Source organism: Rhincodon typus, chromosome 7 (assembly GCF_021869965.1).
Source record: "Rhincodon typus isolate 14 chromosome 7, sRhiTyp1.1, whole genome shotgun sequence".
Taxonomy (NCBI): Eukaryota; Metazoa; Chordata; class Chondrichthyes; order Orectolobiformes; family Rhincodontidae; genus Rhincodon; species Rhincodon typus.
In genome coordinates, this window is record NC_063338.1 from 23,658,931 (window position 1) to 23,681,747 (window position 22,817).

Below are 22,817 nucleotides of genomic sequence, written 5' to 3' on the forward strand. Positions count from 1 at the left end.
ACTGAAGTCATACTGCATATACAGCTAAAACCTGCTATCAAGGCATTACTGTCACCAAATTGAGGGATAATAACAGAGTAGAGAGTCACTGAAATTTATGGCATACATCTTTACCCAGAGAGTGGTGGGGAAATGGAAGCTGCTGCCACATGGAGTGTTTGAGGCAAATAGCAGATATGCAATTAAGAGAAAACTAGACAAAGACATAGATGAGAAATAGAAGCTGTGTTAACAGGCAGAGTTAGATAGCAGGTGGCTCTTGTGGATGATAGGCCCAGTTGCACTGAATGGCTGGATTTTTTGAAAATTCCATGTAATTCACCTTGGAGCCAGTTCAGGCCTTTATAGACAATTGCATTGCACAAGTTTACTGTCTTCATGAAGCTAAGACTGCTTTGCACTGTCCCAAAAAGGTTGCACTGTGAAAGCATTGCAAGAGCAACAAGGCAGGAAAGTTTAAAGAGAAATGACTGAAGTAATGTTAATGGAACATAGAAAGGTAAGAAGGAGCAAGGGAAGTGATGTTGGAGCATTAAGTTCAGGAAATTGATAATGTCTGTGAGATAATATATAACATAACAGGCACACAACTTGGCAGAGGCAAGTAACATCATGGGATTGCTAGCATAGGGAGTTATATTAATGAAGGAAGTTCAGAAACAATTGGATGTAACCTGGCATAAAGTTTACATATCTGGTATGAATTGAGAAGGTATGGTTAATCAATAATGAAACTAGGACTAATATTCTGTGTGTTGCAAAATAACACATCGTGTAGATTTGATCATTAGAATTCTGTAGACTGAAACATTATCAGCCTTGTTTTGTCTATTTTCCTGGAAATTATGTGGATATTTATGACCCAATAAAATTATCTTTGTAGGACTACCACATTTCAGCCACAAGTAAATCTATGTATTGGAATTTACATTGGTATTGGTATTTACTTCTCAAATGATGAGATGTAAGTGCACGCCACACATGCGAACAGACATATCATTGCTCATTTACAAGATTATCATCTCATATTTTGCACCCTGTATGGAAAATCAAACTCTATGTTAAGAATCTCATTTTTGTTTTGATGTCAGCATGTTTTCCCAACTCATTAACTAATGCCCACATCGTTCAGCATTGTAAATAGCATATGGGACATAAGGAACACAGGCTGATAATTTGAGAAATAAATGGTGGAATTCTTCCAGCTGCTGAATGATGTGGGCATTAGTTAGTGAGTTGGGAAAATATGGTGAGATCAAAACAAAAATGAGATTCTTAACATAGAGTTCAATTTTCCATACAGGATGCAAAATGTGAGATGATAATCTTGTAAATGAGCAGTGATATTTCTGTTTGCCTGTATTGGCATGCATTTACATCTCATCATTATCTCACCTTTTATATGCTATTCTCTCAGAAAAACTAGACGGTGACAACGTGGGACATGAAAGTCAGAGCAGGTACGTAGTCACTTCAGCTCACAGCTTGCTCCACTGAGTCACCATCTTGGACAGCAATCCCCAGTATCTCATAACCATGCTGCATGGGTAGCAACCGCCTGCAGCCCATTTCCTCGGAGATTGGCATTGGATGGGCACTAGCCTTACCTGATTCTTGTGATGCACCCCTGACTCAGAACACTGTTCTCTACTTCAATACTGCACTTTGGAGAGCACAACACCTTTCACTGTAATGCTGCTGCCAGGGTGGTTTGCACACAGGGACAGGTATCGAACTCATGCATTGGAGTAGGGTGCACCTTCAGGCTCTTTGCTTGCTGTCTTAGCACTCAATTACTTCATACTTATTTGGATGTTCGCAACATCTCTGCCTTCCCTTGCCCTTTTGCGCTTTGCCATTTTATTCAGAACTCACAACTCACAGTGTGTCTGCCTTTCCTTGCTGAGTGGTGTAGACACAAAGTTAGGCAACATGCCATAGTTCTCCACAGAGATCAATTAAAGGGTGGACATGTTGCTCCATGACACCTTGCTGCAGCACTATTGCACCTACAGCATGTTCCAGCAGCCTATGTGGCAAACCCACTGCATGTGCTTCAACCAAATGGCCATGTCTTGAACTCTAAGTGCAGTAATCCTCAGGAAAGTCAATGTGTACAATTGCGTGTTGGTGGTTTTCACCCTAGTCAGTCGAGAATAGCATCCAATCTCAATCTGTGTTTGAACATAATCAGTAAGCCACTTGGGGCAATTAGGTTCAGGTATTCCGCATCTCTACATTCTGGGAGTGCGCCATGTTCAAACCTGCAGGGGGTAATTTTGGGTGATGACACTTTCATGGTAGAGTTGGAAGATTTGGAAACTGATGCGGTTGACAGGGAGTGCAAGGAAGAAAGGAACATGAAGGTTTGTGGGAGTTACTTCACTTAACAGGTTGAACCAGTGCCATACTCAATGAAGTGTGATCTGTGTTGTTTTCCATCCTCACCCAAATCTCACAGAAATGAAAAATGGCAGCCACCACAGCTGGAGTGGGTAGTAAGCGTTTTTATTCTGTTGGAGGATGCAGGCTCTACTTGTAAGCAATGTGACACCTTTCAAGAGCGATTGCATTCATCAGGTACTTACTCAGTACAGGTTGATGGACATCTGTAATCATAGCACCCTGTATCTGAAATGCAAACAGTGTCCAACTGTGTGGGATATAAATCCTGGTCGCAAGCAATCTTGACCATGGCGTTGCTCCTTAAACATAATCATCTCCTTGAAGCAGAACTAATCACAGCTGACATTAAAAGTGGCACCATCAGCCCACTATTCAGAAAGACAATCCAACATGTCAGGTCTTCACAAAGGCATGGAACTGATTTCCTGTCAGTCTGAACTATAAGCATTTGCCAAAGAGATCTGATGAAGAGTCATCTAGACTAGAAATGTAAGCTTGCTCTCTCTCCATGGATGCTGTGATTTCTGGCACTTTTGTTTTCAGTACAGATTCCAGCATCTGCAATAATTTGCTCCTTTTGTTAATGTGACTGCAATTGCAATATCTGATTATTCTTGTCTTCTATGTCTTGCGCTGGATGTATCAGAATAAGGTCCACAATCTGAAAGATCCATGCAGAAGCTCAACTTGTTGGAGTGCTCCATGTCCCACTATATGGGGAACTATGTTAAACTATCATTTCTAAGCAATGTGAATGCTCACTGCTCAAGTTACTAAGAAACTGTCCTGTTTCTGAAATTCCCCACATGAGTTCATTGGAACCTTGACCAATAAGTCCAGCCACAGGCAGGATTATCATCGCTGTGGTCACTGTGCTATGAAGTTGCAGAAAAATTGAGGGGATATAGATGCACCAGCAAGCCCAGGATTTGCACCAACCACTAGCAGCTACTGAACAGGTTCCATGTGAAGGTATCATGGCCCAGTTGAAGGTCCCCTCAGGATGTAGTGGAGATACAGGGGACCCAAAGTCTATTGTTCTCAATGCCATTTCCTTCAGATGAGCAAGGTACATGGCTACCTCAGACTGAGGGTGTCCCTGATCAGTGTCACCGAGCTATGTCAACTGCTGAAGTGAGACCCATATTTTGAAAGGGTGAGTGGTCATCCTCCCAGTGGCTGTTAAGGTGACAGCTGCACTAGGGACTGCTTCCTAGGTTCCACTGAGGACCTGTGTGAGATCGCTCAATCCTCAACTCACAATCATATTAAACCTGTTAGTAAAGCAACTTGGGCCAGCATTCACCTCGTGTTGTTTATGCACCTCATCATCTTGTTTCCCCGTGATGAAGTCAGTGCCACAGCCTGGCCGGAAGGTTCTACCAACATAGCTAACATCCCCCAGACACAGGGTGTGATAGACTGTTTACACATCGCATTGAGAGGGCTGTATCATAATGCAGCTGACCTTGTCCACAGGAAACAAATCCATTCCATCAAAGTACAAGTTATCTGTAAACTTCGGTACCACATCACATCTGTGCCTAGTACCGTCTAAGCTGTCATGATGCCTGTAGCCTTGAGAACAACTTATGTTCCTGCTTCATTTCAAAGGTTGGATGACTTACAATGATGGTGGCTAGGAGATCTGACATACCTTCTGAAACCAAGGCTGAAAACTTCATTACACAATATGCAGAGTGAAGCTGAGCGTAGATGCAATGAAGGCCATTCTTCCACCAGGGACATTGTACAGGCAACCTGAAGATCAGGTTCTGACACTTTGCTCAGTCTGAGGGATGCCATGCCATCAAAACAAGATAGAATGTGCTGCATAATACTTGCATGCTGTGCACTGTACATTTGGAGCAGGCAAAGAGGGGATTGAACGATGCTGAAGATCTGAGAGCAGCAATCTACCGAGGAGGAAGATCTAGACAATGATCAGGAGAAAAAGTGCCTTCTGTGTGATATAGCAGTGCAGCATCTGGTACAACAAGCCAAACAGGACTGAATTAACATCCGCCTTTCAATAGATCTGAATTGGGTGAACTGGTCATTCATTGACTGTAAATTTGTTGTTGTTTGAAAGGCATTGTTTAATTCAAGGAAGTAAATGTAATGTTTTTGGTTTTTTTTTCTTCTTATTCAATAAAAGTTATTGGCACAAATTGTTTGAAGGCTTTAAAATGTGTGATGCTCCCACATTAAACAATGGCGAGATGTTATGCTATGATAGGCAAAAGGGAAAAGGTAACAGTCCCTTTGATAGAGTTCAGAGATGGTATGGTATGGATGACAGTAACCTGTGTAGCTTGATTCTTGTAGCTGCAGTTACAATGGCAGTAAATCTGACAGGTGATAGTGTAAAGTGGCAACATATTTGCAAATATGAGCTTCTATTTCTGGTGAACTATCATCCTTGGCACCCATGTGCTCAGAACGTTTTTCTTTTTCATTTCCCTCACACTTTGTGTGCTGTGTATGTTTATATGATTGTAATTTCTGTAAAAGTTATTAAACCCAAGTAGTTAAACCATCTGCCTCCCTGAACAATCTACAGTCTGACACACTTCGTAATTAGTAAGATCACACAACTTTACATGGTTGATCCTTGCTCTTGTCACGTGCTTATAGTAACAGTTTCCAAGCAAACTGGAAAGAGGGTATGATGGATTACTACTGTGGTAAACTGCAGAACAAATCCCCTGAGAAAATATGCAGGACTTTGCATTATATAACTCTTCAATTTGTATCCTGGGAGAAGTGTAGATAATTTAGAAGCAATTTTCCCAATCTCAACTGAAATTGTCTTTGTTGCTATTTAACTTTGTCTGTATGGTTCAGAACATAATAAAGTTTTGACTCTCTAATTTATACCATCCTAAGAATGAATTAACGTTATACTTAACAATTGAAATAAGTGTGGGTACTTGTACCTTCAATTTTGTTTAGTAGCAAATTAAATAAAGAAAATTTGAGATGAACCTGAATGGAACATCAGAGACCCACGATTATTCAGAATTAAAGGTATACATCCGCCTACCGCAATCCTGAGAATTTATTTTCCAAAAAGTGGGGGGTGTGTGGTGCAGATTGAACTTTTCTTCTTCTGCAATGAATGAGAGAAAAATCCAATGGGATCTGTCTGACGTGTGCAAACACCAACCTGTACCACTCCTCCAGCCCCTACTAGAGTAACCAGATGGGTTTGGGTGTTCTGTTCTGGTGATCCTTGCTGCTCAAGTATCAAGGATATCTACTCTGTGACATTAACACCTTTGATACTCCAGGATAATTCCTTATAACACAGCTTCCAGCAATACTTCAGGGAGAGATCGGACTAATAGCACTGTCAGATCTTTTCTGTTGTGCTGGCCCACGGGGGAAAAGCCAGTTAAAAAAAACAGTAATACTTTGAAATGAACATATTCATCATACTGGACCTATGTTTTGAGATATTTAGAAGATGACTCCAGGAAAAGACTCTATTTTAAGCATGCTGTACCAATGAATCATAACAAAGTAATTAACAGTTAAAAATATTCTTTCTTCATTCTCAGACTGGATGCCACATCGTCACATTTACTGTTTATATTATTTTATATTAAAAGTTCCATTATTTTATATTTCCAGATGCTTTAAACTTACTCCCTGCTTTCCGGGTAGACTTTTAATTCATTCTTAGAGCTTTGAGCTCATGAGGAGTTGGCTGGGATGTTGGAGGAGGGGTTACAATAATGTTGAGTTGGAATGTGACGCTAGCATGCCTATTTCCTTACCACTGCCATAGCACTTTTGTCAGAGATGACGAAGCCTCCGAACCTAGAAGATGCAGTTCAATAGCCAATTAAGGGTCTTGTCCCATTGCCAGCATCATTTTGGCATTGGGAAATCATGTGGTAAATGATGACGGCCTCCTTGAAGGCACCATAGTTCTCTGAAACTGGCAAACTGTGACCCACTGAGGCGTCAGCTGGCAGCAGGGCCATTCCAGTGGCAAGACCACCCCTTTGCTCTCACCAGCTGAGGATCTGCATGAGCAACTTTGATGTACTAGGCCCCCTGCCCCTCTTCCTAGGATGGGTGTCCATGCTACTTTTCCAGAGTAGGTGAATTCCTAGCAGCAACCACCAGTGCCAGTGCTAACAGGTGAGGCTTTGACCCTCAGAATGATGGGGGCTCATTAGCTGCTGGATGAAATGAAACCATCACTGTGGAGTTGCACCACCTCTCCACTCCACTTCTCCACCAGCTTCCCGGCATATGGATGGAATCTCTCTGCATGATAAGATGCCAGTGCATATCTCTAGATTATTTGTCGGTATGTCGATTATTAATCCAATAACATAACCACTGCATTACTGGGTTGCAATGTGGAACTTATTACCAAGAACTGGTTAAAGCAAACAGTATAAACGCATTGAAGGAAACGTTAAATAAAAATGTGATAAAGTAATAAAAAAAATCGGAAGGGTTATATGAGAACGCTGGCAGGAGGCTTAGGCAGAACAAAAACACTGGCACCCTGTTTAGTCAAATGGCCTGGTTCTGTGTTGGAAATTCTATATAGTTTGATGTAATTCCTATGGTGTTCACAAAATCTGTTTTTTTCCATGGTGAGAACAGATTCATATTTCGTATTGATAACAAAGTGTGGAGCGACAGGAACACAGCAGGCCAGGCAGCATCAGAGGAGCAGGAAAGTTGACGTTTTGGGTCGGGACCCTTCTTCAGACCTTTTTCTGAAGAAGGGTCCCGACCTGAAATGTCAACTTTCCTGCTCCTCTGATGTAGTAGGAACTGCAGATGCTGGAGAATCTGAGATAACAAGGTGTAGAGCTGGATGAACACACCAGGCCAAGCAGCATCAGAGGAGCAGGAAGGCTGACGTTTCGGGCCTAGATCCTTCTTCGGAAATGGCCGAAGAGATTACGAAAGAGTTGCAGTGGGAGAGAGATCCACTGAGGTTTTTCCGGAGGGAGGAGGGTAACTTCTTCAGGATAGGCATCCTTAGAAGAGGCTTCGCAGTGGGGTTAAAATTGTTTCAGAGATAGTAGGAACTGCAGATGCTGGAAAATCTGAGATAACAAGGTGTAGAGCTGGATGAACACAGCAGGCCAAGCAGCATCATAGGAGCAGGAAGGCTGACGTTTCGGGCCTAGGCCTTTCTGAAGAAGGGTGTAGGCCCGAAACATCAGCCTTCCTGCTCCTCTGATGCTGCTTGACCTGCTGTGTTCATCCAGCTCTACACCTTGTTATCTCTGCTCCTGTGATGTTGCCTGGCCTGTGTGTTCCTCCAGCTCCACACTGTGTTATCTCTGACTCCAGCATCTGCAGTTCTTACTATCTGTTTACATTTGATGTTGCTCTTTAATATTTCCATAACCAAAGGTTCGTATTGTTCACATAATGCAGACACTCACTGCCATTTCATCTACTATTCACCAAGGGAGGTCTGTATGGGATATGGAAAGGAATTTGTCACAAGGTTGAATATGAAACTAATTTTATTGGATAGTCTGAATATCTCATTTATTGTAAGAGCAACCTATCAATTATCAGAAGATTAATTTGTAGCCAATTAAATTGATGGTTTTCTCCCACCCAGATTTCTTTATTTAAACTTAAGTATTTGGCCATTGAATAAAGATTTAAATTCTTGTCAGTGTATTCTGGGAGAGCACCAGGGTGTTCTGCTGAAATGTAGAATTTTGATACAGTTTGGTAATATATTCTGCAATTGAGATGACTTGCGAATCATGTTAGTAAGAAAACCATGGAAACTTACTTGTTTTTATTTTTAGTGAAGCTGTAAAAGACTCATTACAGACCCATCTGTCTGCTACTATTTTGTTATGTCTGTCATGGCTTCAAATGCTTTTACATTGCAACAGAAGTTGAGTCAAAAATGTACCGCAGTAATGGCAATGTGAAACATATATATTGATTTAACCAACTTCAGCCATTTGCTGCATATTTAACCACATATATTGGCCATTCAATTCCTTTCTGTACACCGAAAAAGTAAAATACATCAAACATAGATGGATGTTTTTAAAGTCAGCATTTTACGTTCCTCATATTCTTGACTCCAACAACCTTTTCTGTACCGTGCCCTACATACACCATTCTGGCCCATAGAAGATTCCAAGGTTTGGTTATACATCCCCAAATATTTCCTGAATGTCGCCAGTCCAATGGACTCTTCATGTTCCAAGGACCAATATATAGAAAGACTGGTATCTATGTGAGTCATCCACGTGAAAGTTTTAACACCCATGGAAACATAGAAAATAGGATAAAGATTAGGCCAACCAGCCCATTGAGACTGTTGTTCCATTCAATATGGTTGATCCTCTATCTCAAAACCCTATTGATGATGATTTGAAAATGATTTGATTTATTACCCTGAGGTACAGTGAAAAGTATTGTTTTGTGTGCTATTCAGGCAGATCGTACCTTACAGTAGTATATCAGGGTAATAGAACAGAATGCAGAGTACAGTGTACAGCTACAAAGAAGGTGCAAGGAGAGATCAACTTTAATATTTGAGAGGTCCGTTTAAAAGTCTTATAGCAGTGGAGAAGAAGCTGTTCTTAAATCTGTTAGTATGAGTTTTCAAACATATGTATCTTTGGCCTGATAGAAGAAGGTGGGAGTGAGTATAAGTGGGATGGGAGGGGTCTTTGATTATATTGGCTGCTTTCCCGAGGCAGCAGGAAGTATAGACGTAGTCAGTGAATGGAAGGCTGGTTTTCATGATGGACTGGGCTATGTTCATGACTCTCTGTAATTTCTTACAGTCGTGGCCGGAGCAATTGCCATACCAGCTGTAATGCATCTGGACAGGATGTTTACCAAACTTCTAAGGAAATAGAGGTGTTGGTGTGTTTTTTTTTAACCATCAATGTAGATGGACCAGGGCAGATTGTTGGTGATCATCACTCCCTGGAACTTGATGCTCTCAAACATCTGTAGCTCAGCACCATTGATACAGACATTCTGCTTCCTGTTCTCTTCCCATACCTGTAGTGATTGTAATGAGGTCATCCAACTGGACCTCATGGAATATGAGTTCCCTGATTGGGGCTGTTATTCTGGTCCAATCAGGGAGCCCTGGCTGACAGATGAAAAGGGTGAGTGTCAAAGATGCTGACACTCTGGTGCCTGAATCTGTATGAGGCAGTATTAAAATCAAGGACGGTTCATGTGTAAATAAAGGTTGACTTGGTGACAGGATACCAGCCTCTGTGGAGTTATTTCAATACCCTTGATGCATTTAGTATCCAGAAATCTATCCACTTCCTTAAATACATTCAGTGATATGGCCTTCACAGCTTTGTGGTCTGGAATTCTTCAGGTCCGCCATTTTCTTTGTGAAGAAATTTATTCCTATCTCGGAACTAAATGGCCTATCCCATTTCCTGAGATTGTGACCCATTGCTGTGGACCCATCAGCCAGAGGAAATATCCAATCCATCTAAGCCTACCAAAATTTTATAGATTTCAATAAGATCCCCTCTGCTGAACTCAAGTACAGACCCAGTCAACCCAATCTGTCTCATACTACAATCCTACTATTTACAAAACCAGTCTGATGAATCTTTGCTGCACACTCTCAACAGAAAGTATGTCCTTTCTTAGGTAAGAAGTGAAAATTCCATACAGTATTAAATGTATGGTCTCACCAAGGCCCTGTACATTGCAGTAAGATATCCCTGCTCTCGTACTCAAAATCTCTTGCACAATTAAGGCCAACACACCATTTGCCTCCTGATCTGCTTGCTGCATCTGTATGTTTTCTTTCAGTGACTAATGTACAAGGTTACCAATGTCCCTTTGTACATCAGCATCTCCCTGTTATCAATCTATTATCATTCAAATATTACTCTGCCATTATCTTTACCTACAAAAGTGGATAATTCGGATTCAGCACATTATACTGTGTCTGCCATGCCTTCGCCCACTCACTCAACCTGTCTAAATTGCTTTGAAGTTTTATTTACATCCCACACTATCAACATCAACAGATGCTGTCTGATCTCTTGAGTGATTCCAGCATTTTCTACAAAGTAGATAGAGCACAAATGAAGGAGCAAAGAGAATTTTCTTTATAGTTACCATTTTCCATCTCCACAATTACGTTTTATTTATGATCTAATACTGATGATCCACTGCTGGGGCTTAAAACAGAAGAGGAGCTTGCTTAGGCTATCTGTGGGACCCAGGGAGACATATTCCCAGTGGTGCCCAATTTGGTGATTGCCATGAGGACTGCCACCTCAATAACAGAGCCAGAAGCCCAGAAATTGCTGGAGCTGCACCTACAACATGAGTGTGCATTAATAACCATACATACCATACCTTGAAGACTGTTAAGTACAGGCTATGGATGTGAAGCCAGGTATATCTGGGTGATGAGGGTGGTGGTTCACCATTGCCATGGCTAGCTGGCAAGGCTCTCTGTAGGCCAGGGAATGTCCAAAAAAGAGGAATCTTTCCAAGAGTCCACTGGAAGGCTTTTAATGTATGTTCTCCCCACGCAGTGTCAGGTCTCCCTGATGCGGGCTTAATGCTTACAGAGATGCGAACTGGTCACTGAGTGGTATTAATTGATAATGGACGTTTAAGTGTCTCAACTGAGCCTCCAATAGGTCACCTTCCCTGTTGCTCATAAAGTAACAAGATGGCAGAGAGGCACGTCACTCAAAAACGTCCTGTATCATTTTCAACTCTTTGACCTCCCAATCCATCCCCAAATTACTGGCAAAATTTAGCCCAAAGCCATCCATATCTTCAATGATCTTATTTTTAAAATGCGTTACCATACCTTCCCTAAAATAGACCTCAGACTCTTTGCACAATCTTCTGACATTTTTCCAAGGTCTAATTCATGGGTCTAATTTGCTTTCCTTTGGTCCCCAAGCACCTCTCCAATACATTTGTGGAATATTTGTGCCTGGTTTCTCTGCAATTTCCTCTCTTGATCCCCTAAGGATCCTCAGATGTATCTTAACAGACTGTCGTAATTTACCATCTTAGGTTTTGAATGTAGCATCTAAACACTTTAGTGGGACCAGCAGGAGGACTACCATTATTCCTAGGTATGCAACAATAAAATTTCTGGGCCTGTTTTTTGAGCTTTTTTCTGGCAATTCCTGACATTTTGGCATTTCCAGGACAATGCAAGTTCTATTCATTTGTATCTGAATTTTCTCTTTGGTATCATGCAACTAGACTAAGACCACTACTTGCAATTTTAAGGAGCCCAATACCTGTTTGATGTGGACACATTGGCATCCAATACTGTCTGAATCTATTCGAGTACAGCAATTGTGTTTCAGATTGAGGTCCAATGTTGATAGTAGGTGCAAAAAGTAGATTGTTGTGAAATGAGTTTCTCCCCTTTTGAGGATGAATTCCAAACACATTTCATGTGTTAGTTCCGTTGGTCAAATTTTTCATGCCACAATTCCTGCATTGTGTTTGAACTCTGACAGTGCAGCATATGAAGATTATATCGATACATTGATTTTGCTGAGAAATAATTTTGCTTACCTGTTTCTGAGAAGTCTTTCATTCACTTTCTGTGACAAAATTCAAGGAGCGTGAGTTGATTGTGAACTATTTTGAGACTTGCAGTTTAGTTTCAGACCTTTCAGTACATGCCAATGCTGTCTGCCTTTCTGTGTAATTTGGATCATCAACAACCCTGTCCAACAGCTTAGTTTTAACAAGGAGTGTCTAACGTGATTCTTTTGAAATGTCAATGTTGGTGTGAAATGATAAATGCTATTGAGTAGTAAATTCATAACATAGAACTGAACGTTTTACCTCTGAGGCTGGAGTCGAACCCAGGTCTCTGGTGCTATGAGGCAGCAGTAGTAACCACTGAGCCACCATGCAACCCTCAGTTATTGGTTAAAAGCAACAACTTACAGCAACTGGTGGGAGAAAATAAACTGGCTTCTTTCACGCTTTAGGTACTTCACTGAGGAGAGAGTGAGAAACTGCCCTTTCAGCAGTCTGAAAGCTCCTGCCAGTATTATTCACATCCACAGACTGTTCAGCTACCCAGGAACCAGATAATTGTTGTCAGGCTGATGGCCTTTGGCATATGCAACTTGGCACAACTCCAGAAACCAATCAGCTGTTTGTGGCCGGCCAAATCTCCCTATGTACACAAACCCTGGAGCCCAACATTTATAAACATCTACCCCGCACTGCTTGAACAAAGCATTGAGTTTCAGTAATTTGTTGTGTTAGAATTACAGCATTTCAGCATACAGCATTACAGGCTACACACAGGACACCATCCATCCTGACACTTCCTTGACTGTTGTGGGTTGTTATTATCATGCAATAAGTGCGAGACAGCTATTACAGGAGATGAAATTGGATGGCAGAGCTAATATTGTTGGTGCACAGGGGGGAGGTGCCCTGAGTGATTGAGTAGTCAGCTCAGACGGCATGCAGTGTTTGTGGCATTGTGGGTCACATCGGTGACAGCAATTGCAAAGATGTTGCAGTCTATAGTAAGAGTGGTAGAGCATGAGCCTTAATGGGAGGTGACAGTAGCAAGGATAGGGTAAGTGTGAGCTATCGATGGCACTTGAGCTAATGGAGTGAAGAAGGTCATTGACTTTTTTCTTACAGTGCTGGGCATTCCTTCCAGATGGCTGAGACAGTATTAACACATGTGGCAGCCTTGGATCAGGCTGGCATGGTCTAGTATTGTGACCTCGACTGCTAGCCCTGGGGAAAGGGTGATGTCCCACATCAACACCATCCCATCAAGCAGGACTTTCAGAAATATGCCCGGGGGGTGTGCTGTCATTTCCCCTGGCTGCCATGTCCTAGGTAAATGTCAGCACCCAAGTAGGTCAGCTGTAGACTGGCAATGCCCAGGTACCCAGCAAGCTTTTAAAGGTGCCACAGGTGCAATGAAGTCTGCAGCTAACAGATCAATAACTATGAGACCTGAAACTAAATATTGGATGTGCTCTGAGTCTAAGGAGCCCACAGTAGGAACTGTTCCCTCCAACCTACGTTACAAGTTCAAACAAAATTGCCCGCTCCCATACTTTTTTTAAGGTGTTTCTCGTTCCAGGTAGGCTCATAGTTTGCTGAGCTACACCTTCTCTAAAACTTCAAAATCCTGTTCTAACACATTTTCAGCTCACCATACCCTGTGGCTTTTCTAGTATACTTGCAAGATTAAAATCTATCACTCCAGCTTTTTTCAATAACATTGTCAACCTGAGGCATTAATATCTCATAAAAATATGCCCCCAAAATCCTCCACTCTTCCATGGTCCCGAACTTACTTTCACTAACATGTAGAGAACACTGGAAATCTCAGCAGGTCAGGCAGCATCTGCAGAGAGAGAAATTGAGTTAACTTTTTGAATCTGGAATAAGTTTTCTTCAAGGGGTCATATACAGGTAGTGCGAGTGGGCAATATAGATAGAGTACAATATAGGGAAGTGTGAATTCATGCACTTGGTAGGAAGAATCAAAAGGCAGACTATGGGGAAAGAGACTCCAAAAAAAGAATAAAATGCAGAGGGATCTGAGTTTGATTGTGCATGAAACACAAAATGTTATCATGCAGGGCTACAAGTAATTAACCAGGCAAATAGAATTTCCTTTTCATTCTGAAGAAGAGTCTGATGTGACTTAAATCATGAATTCCCTTTCTCACTCCACAGATGCTTCCAGATCTGTTGGGTTTTGAAATAGCTCCACAGAGGCCACTATCCCATCACCAAAGTCACCCTTTATTTTCACGTGGTAATTCCTGACTCTGGTATAGCCCTCAGAGTGCCGGGAATCTCTGGCACTCTTCTTTTTATCTATCAGCCGGGGGTCCCTGTCTGGACTAGATTAATAGCCCCAATCAGGGAACTCATATACTATGCTGGCTGACCTCATTGCAATCACTACATCCCTATCTCTCTGCGTCCAAGGACATAGGCCAATCCTTCTACTTAGAAATCCTCCTGGGACATTTTAGCACCGGGTCCTCCGACTCAGCATCTGATATCGGTGATCACTTTTTGCACCAGGAGTGTCTCAGTAGAATTTCACTGTCTTCTTCCGGCAGCAAAGGTAATAAGGTGGCTTCATCTGTCACATCCATCTCTACAGGCTGGTACAATTACAACATTTAAAAGGCATTTTGATGCGTATATAAATAGGAAAGGTTTAGCAGGATATGAGCCAAATGCTGGCAGATGGGACTAGATTAATTTAGGATATCTGGTCGGCATGGATGAGTTGGACCGAAGGGTCTGTTTCAATGCTGTATATCCCTATGACTCTATGACTTGTCAATGCTTGACGGAGAAGGTGAGCCCATGGGCTCTGGCAGACTTTATGACTGTTTCGAGGGGCAGGACCCATTTTGTTGCCATACCGCTTGTGAATTCCCGGCCCTCATACGGTCCGCATGCTTGTTCAGGACCGTTGCACCTATATCACCGATACTGACCTCGCGTCAACCATGACTCTTAGCTATGCAGAACCATTTCCGTGGCTTTTACACCAAACTTCATCCCCTGAAGTAAACTCTTTCTCTCACTTAGTATAGTCTTATGTCTGGCATGGGCGTTCCTGATGTCGTTTCAATATCCATGCCCCCCCGGCCACCCAACGTCTGGGAAGAGCCGATTTTTCCTGGTGTAGAGTCTTCTCCCCATTTCTACTGGTACTATCCCTATAGTTGCCTGAGTGGTGGCTCTATAATCAAATAGGATCTGGGACAGCTTGGTATCTAACAAGGCTGCAGGCTGATTCTTGAAGCCTGCTTTCAAGGTTTGCGCTGCCGTCTCTGCCAGACCATTGGATGATGGATGGTATGCAGCCATTCTTATCCGTCGAATATCATTCAACTTTAGGAAATACCCAAATTCCCTGCTGGTATACGATGGCCCGTCATTAATGAACCCCACTTCCAGAAATCCGTGTATTGAAAAAGATGCACACTGTTTTCCTATTATCGTCCCCATATTTGAAAAATGAACCCTGTGCACATCCAGCCATTGTGTACGGGTATCTACAATGACTAAGAACATTGAGCCCATGAAAGGACCTGCATAATCGAGTCCATGGTTTATCCAGTTATTCCCACAGATGTGGAAGAACTGCTCGCGGTAATTTTTGTCCTTGTTGGCACTCTGTGCACTGCCCCATCAAAGTGGCTATGTCTGCATCCAATACTGGCCACCAGACATAACTTCTAGCTATCATCTTCATCTTGGAGATCCCTGGATGGCCCTGGTGGTGGTCAACGACTATCTAATGGTGACCTTTACTCAGGACAATCACTCTCGCGCCCCATAATAATATGCCGTCCTCGACTGTGAGCTGATCTCTCCTGGTCCAAAAAGGTTTCAATTCTAGTTGTGACTTTAGCTTCCCCCATTGCCACCAATTGTTTCAGTTTTGCAAGGACCAGATCTTTCTGCGTCTGGAGTCTGATATTGTTAGCTCTGACTGGGAGTGTTTCCAGGCAGTTTAATACCATTATAGACTCTTTGGTACCATTCGTGGTGTATCTGCCAATGGGAGGTGGTTCAATGCATTTACATTTGCTACTTGGCCTCCAGGATGGCCTTCCAACTTGTAATTATACACATTTAGTACTAGAGCCCACTGCTGAATTTGGCCTAAAGCTATGGGTGATATCTTTTAAGCAGACCTAATAGGGGTTTGTGGTCTGTTATTATCACAAATCTTCATCCATAAAGGTATTGGTGGAATTTCCTGACTCTAAATATGTATACCAATCCTTCTTTCTCTGGGCATATTTATACTCTGCATTAGCCAAAGTCCTGGATGCTTATGCTATTGGGCGTTCCTCTCCATTGGGCCACCAATGAGCTAATACTGCCCTGATGCCATACAGGGAGGCATTGCATGTTAATACCAAATCCAGCTTGGGATGATAGCTGTTGCTTCACTTTACTGAAAGCTATGGCTTTGTTACATGACCATTTCCAAGGCTGACCATTTCTTAGGAGATGACACAAAGGAGCCAGGATGAACGCCAGGTTGTGTATGAACTTCCTGTAATAATTTACCAGCCCAAGAAATGACCTAAGCTCCTGGACAGACGTGGGAGCTGGGACACCTTTGATTGCTCTCACTTTATCTTCCAATGGGTGTAACCCAGTCTTGCCGACTTTTTAGCCCAAGTAGGTCACTTGGAGTGCCTGGAACACACATTTTTCCCTTCTAAGGCATACGTCCACCTTGGAGAAACATCTTAGGACTATGTCCAAGTTCTCTAAGTGCTCCCTATTGGTCTTCCCTGTTAATAAAAAATCATCTTGACAAATGGCCACCTGAGGTAGACCTTGCAAAATGTTCTCCATCATCTGCTGAAAAATTGAACAGACTGACGATACCCCAGATGGCAGTCTTTTAGTTTGGTACAAGCCATTATGCTTTATAGCTTATGTCTGGAAAACCTCATCTAGCCACAGTTGCAAGTAAGCATGGTTCACGTGCAGCTTCGTGAAGGATGGACGCCCTGCCAGCTTTGCGTCTAAATCCTTTATGTGAGTCATTACGTACTTATCCAGCTGTGCAAACAGTTTACCATTTATTTAAAGTCCCAACAAAGGCGAACCCAACCCACCAGGCTTCACAATCAATATGACCGGTGCTGCCCATCCTGCAATTTTTTTATTATTATCCACTCACGGAATGAGGGTGTCACTGGCTAGGCCAGCATTTATTGCCCATCCCTAATTGTCTAGAGGGTAGTTAAGAGTCAACCACATTGTTGTGGGTCTGGAATGACATGTAGGCCAGACCAGGTAAGGATGGCAGTTTCCTTCCCTAAAGGACATTAGTGAACAAGATGGGTTTTTCCAACAATTGACAACGGATTCATGGTCATGATTAGACCCTTAATTCCAGATTTTTTTAAAAATTGAGTTCAAATTCTACCATCTGCCATGGTTGGATTTGAACCCAAGTCCCCAGAACATTATCTGGGTCTCTGGATTAACAGTGCAGTGATAATATGACTAAGCCATTGCCTCCCCTTTCTGATTGGACTAGCTTGATGATTTTTCCGCATTCTGGCCTTCTGATTTCTGCCTTTACTTGTGCCCATAAGGCAAAGGGCACTAAGTAGACCTTGCAGAATCGTGAACTTGCTTCCTGGTCAACATGCAAAGTGGCCTTGACTCCTTTGATAGTTCCTGGACCTTCCTGAAAACCTTCCAGGTATTTAATTGGGACTTCACTCAGGCAGCCATTTTCCAATTGAAAAAGGTTGAGCCAATCTAGGTGCATATTTGTCAGCCAATTCTCCCCCATCAAGCTTGGGCCTTTTACTACAGTCGCTGGTAACTGAACCAGCTGCTTTTCGTAAGAGACCAGAACCAAAGTCCTACCCTTAATCTGTAATGGTTGTCAGCCTAGCAGAGGTTTTGGTCAAACTTATGGGTTCGAGTCCAGAGCAAATTTTGTTAAAAACTATTCTGCAATCACTGATGTGGCTGCACCGGTAGCAACCTCCATTAGAACCGGGTGACCATTTAACCAGACATTTATTTTGATTGGTTCTGATTTTGGATGTTGCTAAGCCATTTAACTGTTCCAAACCAAATTTAGTGGGACTTTCCAGAGTATGCACTCTCCTGGATATCGGATCTATGAGTTGACTTAATAAATTTAGGTCTAGTAGGACTCATTTGTCTGCATACTAGCAGCAACCACAATTGCTTGCCAGCCCAGATCCTGAAAAAAATTTCAATTATTTGGCCAAAGCTCGGCTTTGTTTTGAGGTTTTGCTGTGGGCTGAACAAGAGTCCCTCTGTTCAGGATATGCCCTGAGTGAAGCTATGCAATTGCCTGCATTCAAGTGCTGTTCCCCAAGCCCAGTTGGACTGGCAAGTGTCCACGTCCATCGAACTAACCTGCAACTCATATGCTCCACTTACTGCAGTTGTGAGGAAGGGTCACCGGACCCGAAATGTTAACTCTGTTTTCTCCTTCACAGATGCTGCCAGACCTGCTGAGCTTTTCCAGCAACTTTGTTCTTGCTCCACTTACTAGTTGTAGTGCCTGTTTGGAGTCCATTTGGGCTTCAGCTAGTTGGTGCTTTTGCATGGTTACATCATTAGCTCCATATACCAAATGGTCTAAAGTCATATCCCTCTGCCAGTCATCTTCACCTAGTCATAGGTAAATCCCAATATGATTCTCGAATTGCTGAATAAAAACAATAACATCTCAGAATGAGAAGAGGCTTGGGCTCTTAATATTCCTTAACTAAATCTGTCAACTCTTGAAAGGTTTTGGTATCTGGCGCCTCAGGGAAAGCCAGACTCCTAATAACAGAAAAAAAGGTGCGGGTCCACAGGCTGTCAGAAGAATTACTCATTTTTTTATCTGATCCAATGTCGAAGAATCGTAGAATCTTTACAGTATGGAAGCAAGCCATTTGGCCTATCCGGTTGATACTGACCCTCCAAAGAGCTTCCCACCAAAATGTTGTTTGCCCAGAAAAAAAAACATTCTTTCCACATACTGGGCCCAGTCTTCAACAGCAGGGTTGGACGAGTGAAGCTCCCCAAATAATGGCATGATGCCAGAAATGTTTACCCCTGCTAAAAGACAACTGTTGCGAGTGAGTTTCTTCAGGAACATGCTTTGCTCTTGTTGCCACTGAAATAACTCCACAGAGGCCAGCAACCTGTCACCAAGTCACCCTTTAATTTAGATGGAAAATCCTGACTCTGGTACAGCTTCTTCAGAGTCAGCCTAAGAATGCCAGGAATCTCTGACACTCCTCTATCTGTCAGCCAGGGCTCCCTGTTTGGATCAGGGACAGCCCCAGTCAGGGAACTCATTCACTGAGGTACAATTGGCTGACCTTGTTACAATCGCGACAGTTTTTTCCTGTGTTTGTTTCAGATTTGTTTTGCTTTTATTCTATTCAAACATTAGGGACAGGGGAGTAAGGAAGACTGAGTTATTGTTCTCAATTTCTATCTGTAAGCAGCATGATGTAATTTGAAATAGGCTGTGACATGTTTTCCAAACCTCTGTTTGTGAAACCAGTTTAAAACTGATTCGCAGCAAGCTTTCTTATGTTTGAAGAGTATCATTTATTCACATCTACAAACCCTGGGTCAGCTTTGCAACTCATACACGTACAAGCAAACACAAGAAAGAAACAGGAAAGAAAATAGTTTTACAACTGTGAATAATTTAAAAACCAAAAGTGTAGGCAATGAGTCATGTGAGTCAGAGTCCAGTGAACATTCCTTCGCTCAGGAATTGAAGTTTGGCATTCCAGATGACAGGTTGATTTCATGGCACTGCCGAATGACCTTGGGAGCAAAATCCATGCCATTAACACACTTTCATTCACCAAAATGCTACCAGAGCTCCTGAGTCCCTGTAGCATTTATTTCATATTTCTTACATCTGAAGTATTTCCTTTATAATTAACTGACATACCGAGATAACAAGGTGTAGAGCTGGATGAACACAGCAGGCAAAGCAGCATCAGAGGAGCAGGAAGGCTGACGTTTCAGGCCTCGACCCTTCTTCAGAAATGTGGGTCCACAGGCTGTCAGAAGACTGAAGAATTCTCCAGCATCTGCAGTTCCTACTATCTCCGACATACCGAGACTGCCCTGATTAAGACCGGGGCAGGGAGGATCATGGAAGAACTTCCTGCCCCATCACCAATCAAGGACCTAAATTATTGCCTCGAAACTCTCACTGTTCCTTGGCCTCTTCCAGGATGCATGACCAGCAGCAACCAGCTCTCCCTTGGTGGCACTGCTTGCATTGACAGCTGCTGGCTGGGAAGGCTCCCTGGTGCCCAGTTAAATACCCGAGAGGCGCTTAATATAGCGGGTCTTGTTGAAAAGAAGTGACACAGGGCTCTCGCTGGTTCTCCAACTGACCTGCAAGAGCCTATCACTTCCATCAGAGCACAGGTAGATGACGAGATTCCAAATTAATTTGAGGAATGGGGCTCCTACAGAATTCAGGCAAATACCCTGCATCCCCATTAAAGTAGCACAAAACACAGAAACAAGATTAGGCCTCACTGAAAGACAGCAGTGAAGCACTCTATCAGCATTACTCAGGATCGCTGGCCAGGTTTCTGTGCTCAGAGCCCTGCAATAGGACTTGAATATGTTACTTTCTGTCTCAGAGGCAGGAATGCTAACGCTGAACAGTCATTGGTGCCTTGTATGTTCTCCTAGTATGTGCTCAAATCCTGCTTAACAGACTCTATTTAATTTGTTGGATTCAATGAAGCCATTTTGACCTCAGCAAAACAAGAGACCTTTAATAAGCTCTGGTGCCATCATGGTTGGTGCACTCAATGTTCCTTGGACTCAACCATTCCTTTCTCTGTCATGATTATGTCTTATCTTTTTCAGATGGAGTCTGTATTCCAGAATGGGATGGTTTAACATGTTGGCCAAGTGGATTCCCAGGAGAGCTCACTTCTGTTCCGTGCCCACATTATATTTACGATTTTAATCATAAAGGTACTGTGCTTTGCTCATTCATTATTGCCAATTCTACACTAATCAATGGCAAAAGGCGATTCAGGCTGGAGTGATTTCTTAATAAATGATAGCATGGTGTTTCTTTTCCTTCAGGGTTCGCCTATCGCCACTGCAACGATGATGGAATGTGGAAGTTTGTTGAAGAACTGAACCGAACATGGACAAACTACACAGAGTGTCTCACTTTTCTGCAGTCTGACAATAGCGATAGACAAGTAAAAGTTGAAACCTGCGTTTGTTGACAATCTCTGGGATGGGTATAGGTTGAGTGAGGGGATCTTATGATGGGAGCATGATCTCATCCCAAAGGCTTGGCAATGTTCTTTTCAGATGAGTTTATAATTATATGTTAGTAAAGATGAAATACAAAAATGTATTTTTTACTGAACATTAATTGGTTTTTAAAATTTAGATGATATATTCTGTTTTTAAACAGGAATTCTTTGAACGGGTATATGTAATGTACACCATTGGATACTCCGTGTCTCTCTGCTCACTGACCATAGCGATTGTAATTATAGGCTATTTCAAGTAAGTGAAAAAGATTTGTGTTTTTTTTAATCCATTGCAATTTTAATGATGAGAGGGAATGGAACAGGGTGCTTTTGTTTTATGACTTAGCTAGTGCAGATCTTGGTGCGACAGAAGTAAAAGTAAATGGATGGAAAATCAAAGAACAAAGAACAAAGAAAATTACAGCACAGGAACAGGCCCTTCGGCCCTCCAAGCCTGCGCCGATCCAGATCCTCTATCTAAACCTGTCGCCTACTTTCCAAGGATCGGTATCCCTCTGCTCCCTGCCCATTCATGTATCTGTCTGGATACATCTTAAATGACGCTATCACGCCCGCCTCTACCACCTCTGCTGGCAACGCATTCCAGGCACCCACCACCCTCTGCGGAAAGAACTTTCCACGCATATCTCCCTTAAACTTTTCCCCTCTCACCTTGAAATCGTGACCACTAGTAATTGAGTCCCCCACTCTGGGAAAAAGTTTCTTGCTATCCACCCTGTCTATACCTCTCATGATTTTGTAGACCTCAATCAGGTCCCCCCTCAACCTCCGTCTTTCTAATGTAAATAATCCTAATCTACTCAACCTCTCTTCATAGCTAGCGCCCTCCTTACCAGGCAACATCCTGGTGAACCTTCTCTGCACCCTCTCCAAAGCATCCACATCCTTTTGGTAATGTGGCGACCAGAACTGTACGCAGTATTCCAAATGTGGTCGAACTAAAGTCCTATACAACTGTAACATGACCTGCCAACTCTTGTACTCAATATCCCGTCCGATGAATGAAAGCATGCTGTATGCCTTCTTGACCACTCTATCCACCTGCATTGCAACCTTCAGGGTACAATGGACCTGAACACCCAGATCTCTCTGTGCATCAATTTTCCCCAGGGCTTTTCCATTTACCACATGGTTCGCTCTTGAATTGGATCTTCCAAAATGCATCACCTCGCATTTGCTTGGATTGAACTCCATCTGCCATTTCTCCACCTAACTCTCCAACCTATCTATATACTGCTGCATTCTCCGACAGTCCCCTTCACTATCTGCTACTCCATCAATCTTTGTGTCATCTGCAAACTTGCTAATCAGACCATCTATACCTTCCTCCAGTTCATTTATGTATATCACAAACAACAGTGGTCCCAACACGGATCCCTGTGGAACACCACTGGTCACAGTTCTCCATTTTGAGAAACTCCCTTCCACTAAAACTCTCTGTCTCCTGTTGCCCAGCCAGTTCTCTATCCATCTAGCTAGTAAACGCTGGACCCCATGCAACTTCACTTTCTCCATCAGCCTACCATGGGGAACCTTATCAAACGCCTTACTGAA

The 22,817-nt window shown here is 42.6% G+C and overlaps 1 protein-coding gene across 1 annotated transcript in view; it reads left to right on the top strand.

The window, feature by feature from the left end:
• The window catches only part of LOC109931044 (parathyroid hormone 2 receptor-like), a 100,247-nt gene that overhangs the window by 19,215 nt on the left and 58,215 nt on the right, over positions 1-22,817 (top strand). The window contains exons 4-6 of the mRNA XM_048598714.1: positions 20,836-20,946; positions 21,061-21,182; positions 21,404-21,498. Of these exons, the coding sequence (XP_048454671.1) occupies positions 20,836-20,946; positions 21,061-21,182; positions 21,404-21,498 (328 nt within the window). The remainder of the gene's footprint in view (positions 1-20,835; positions 20,947-21,060; positions 21,183-21,403; positions 21,499-22,817) is intronic.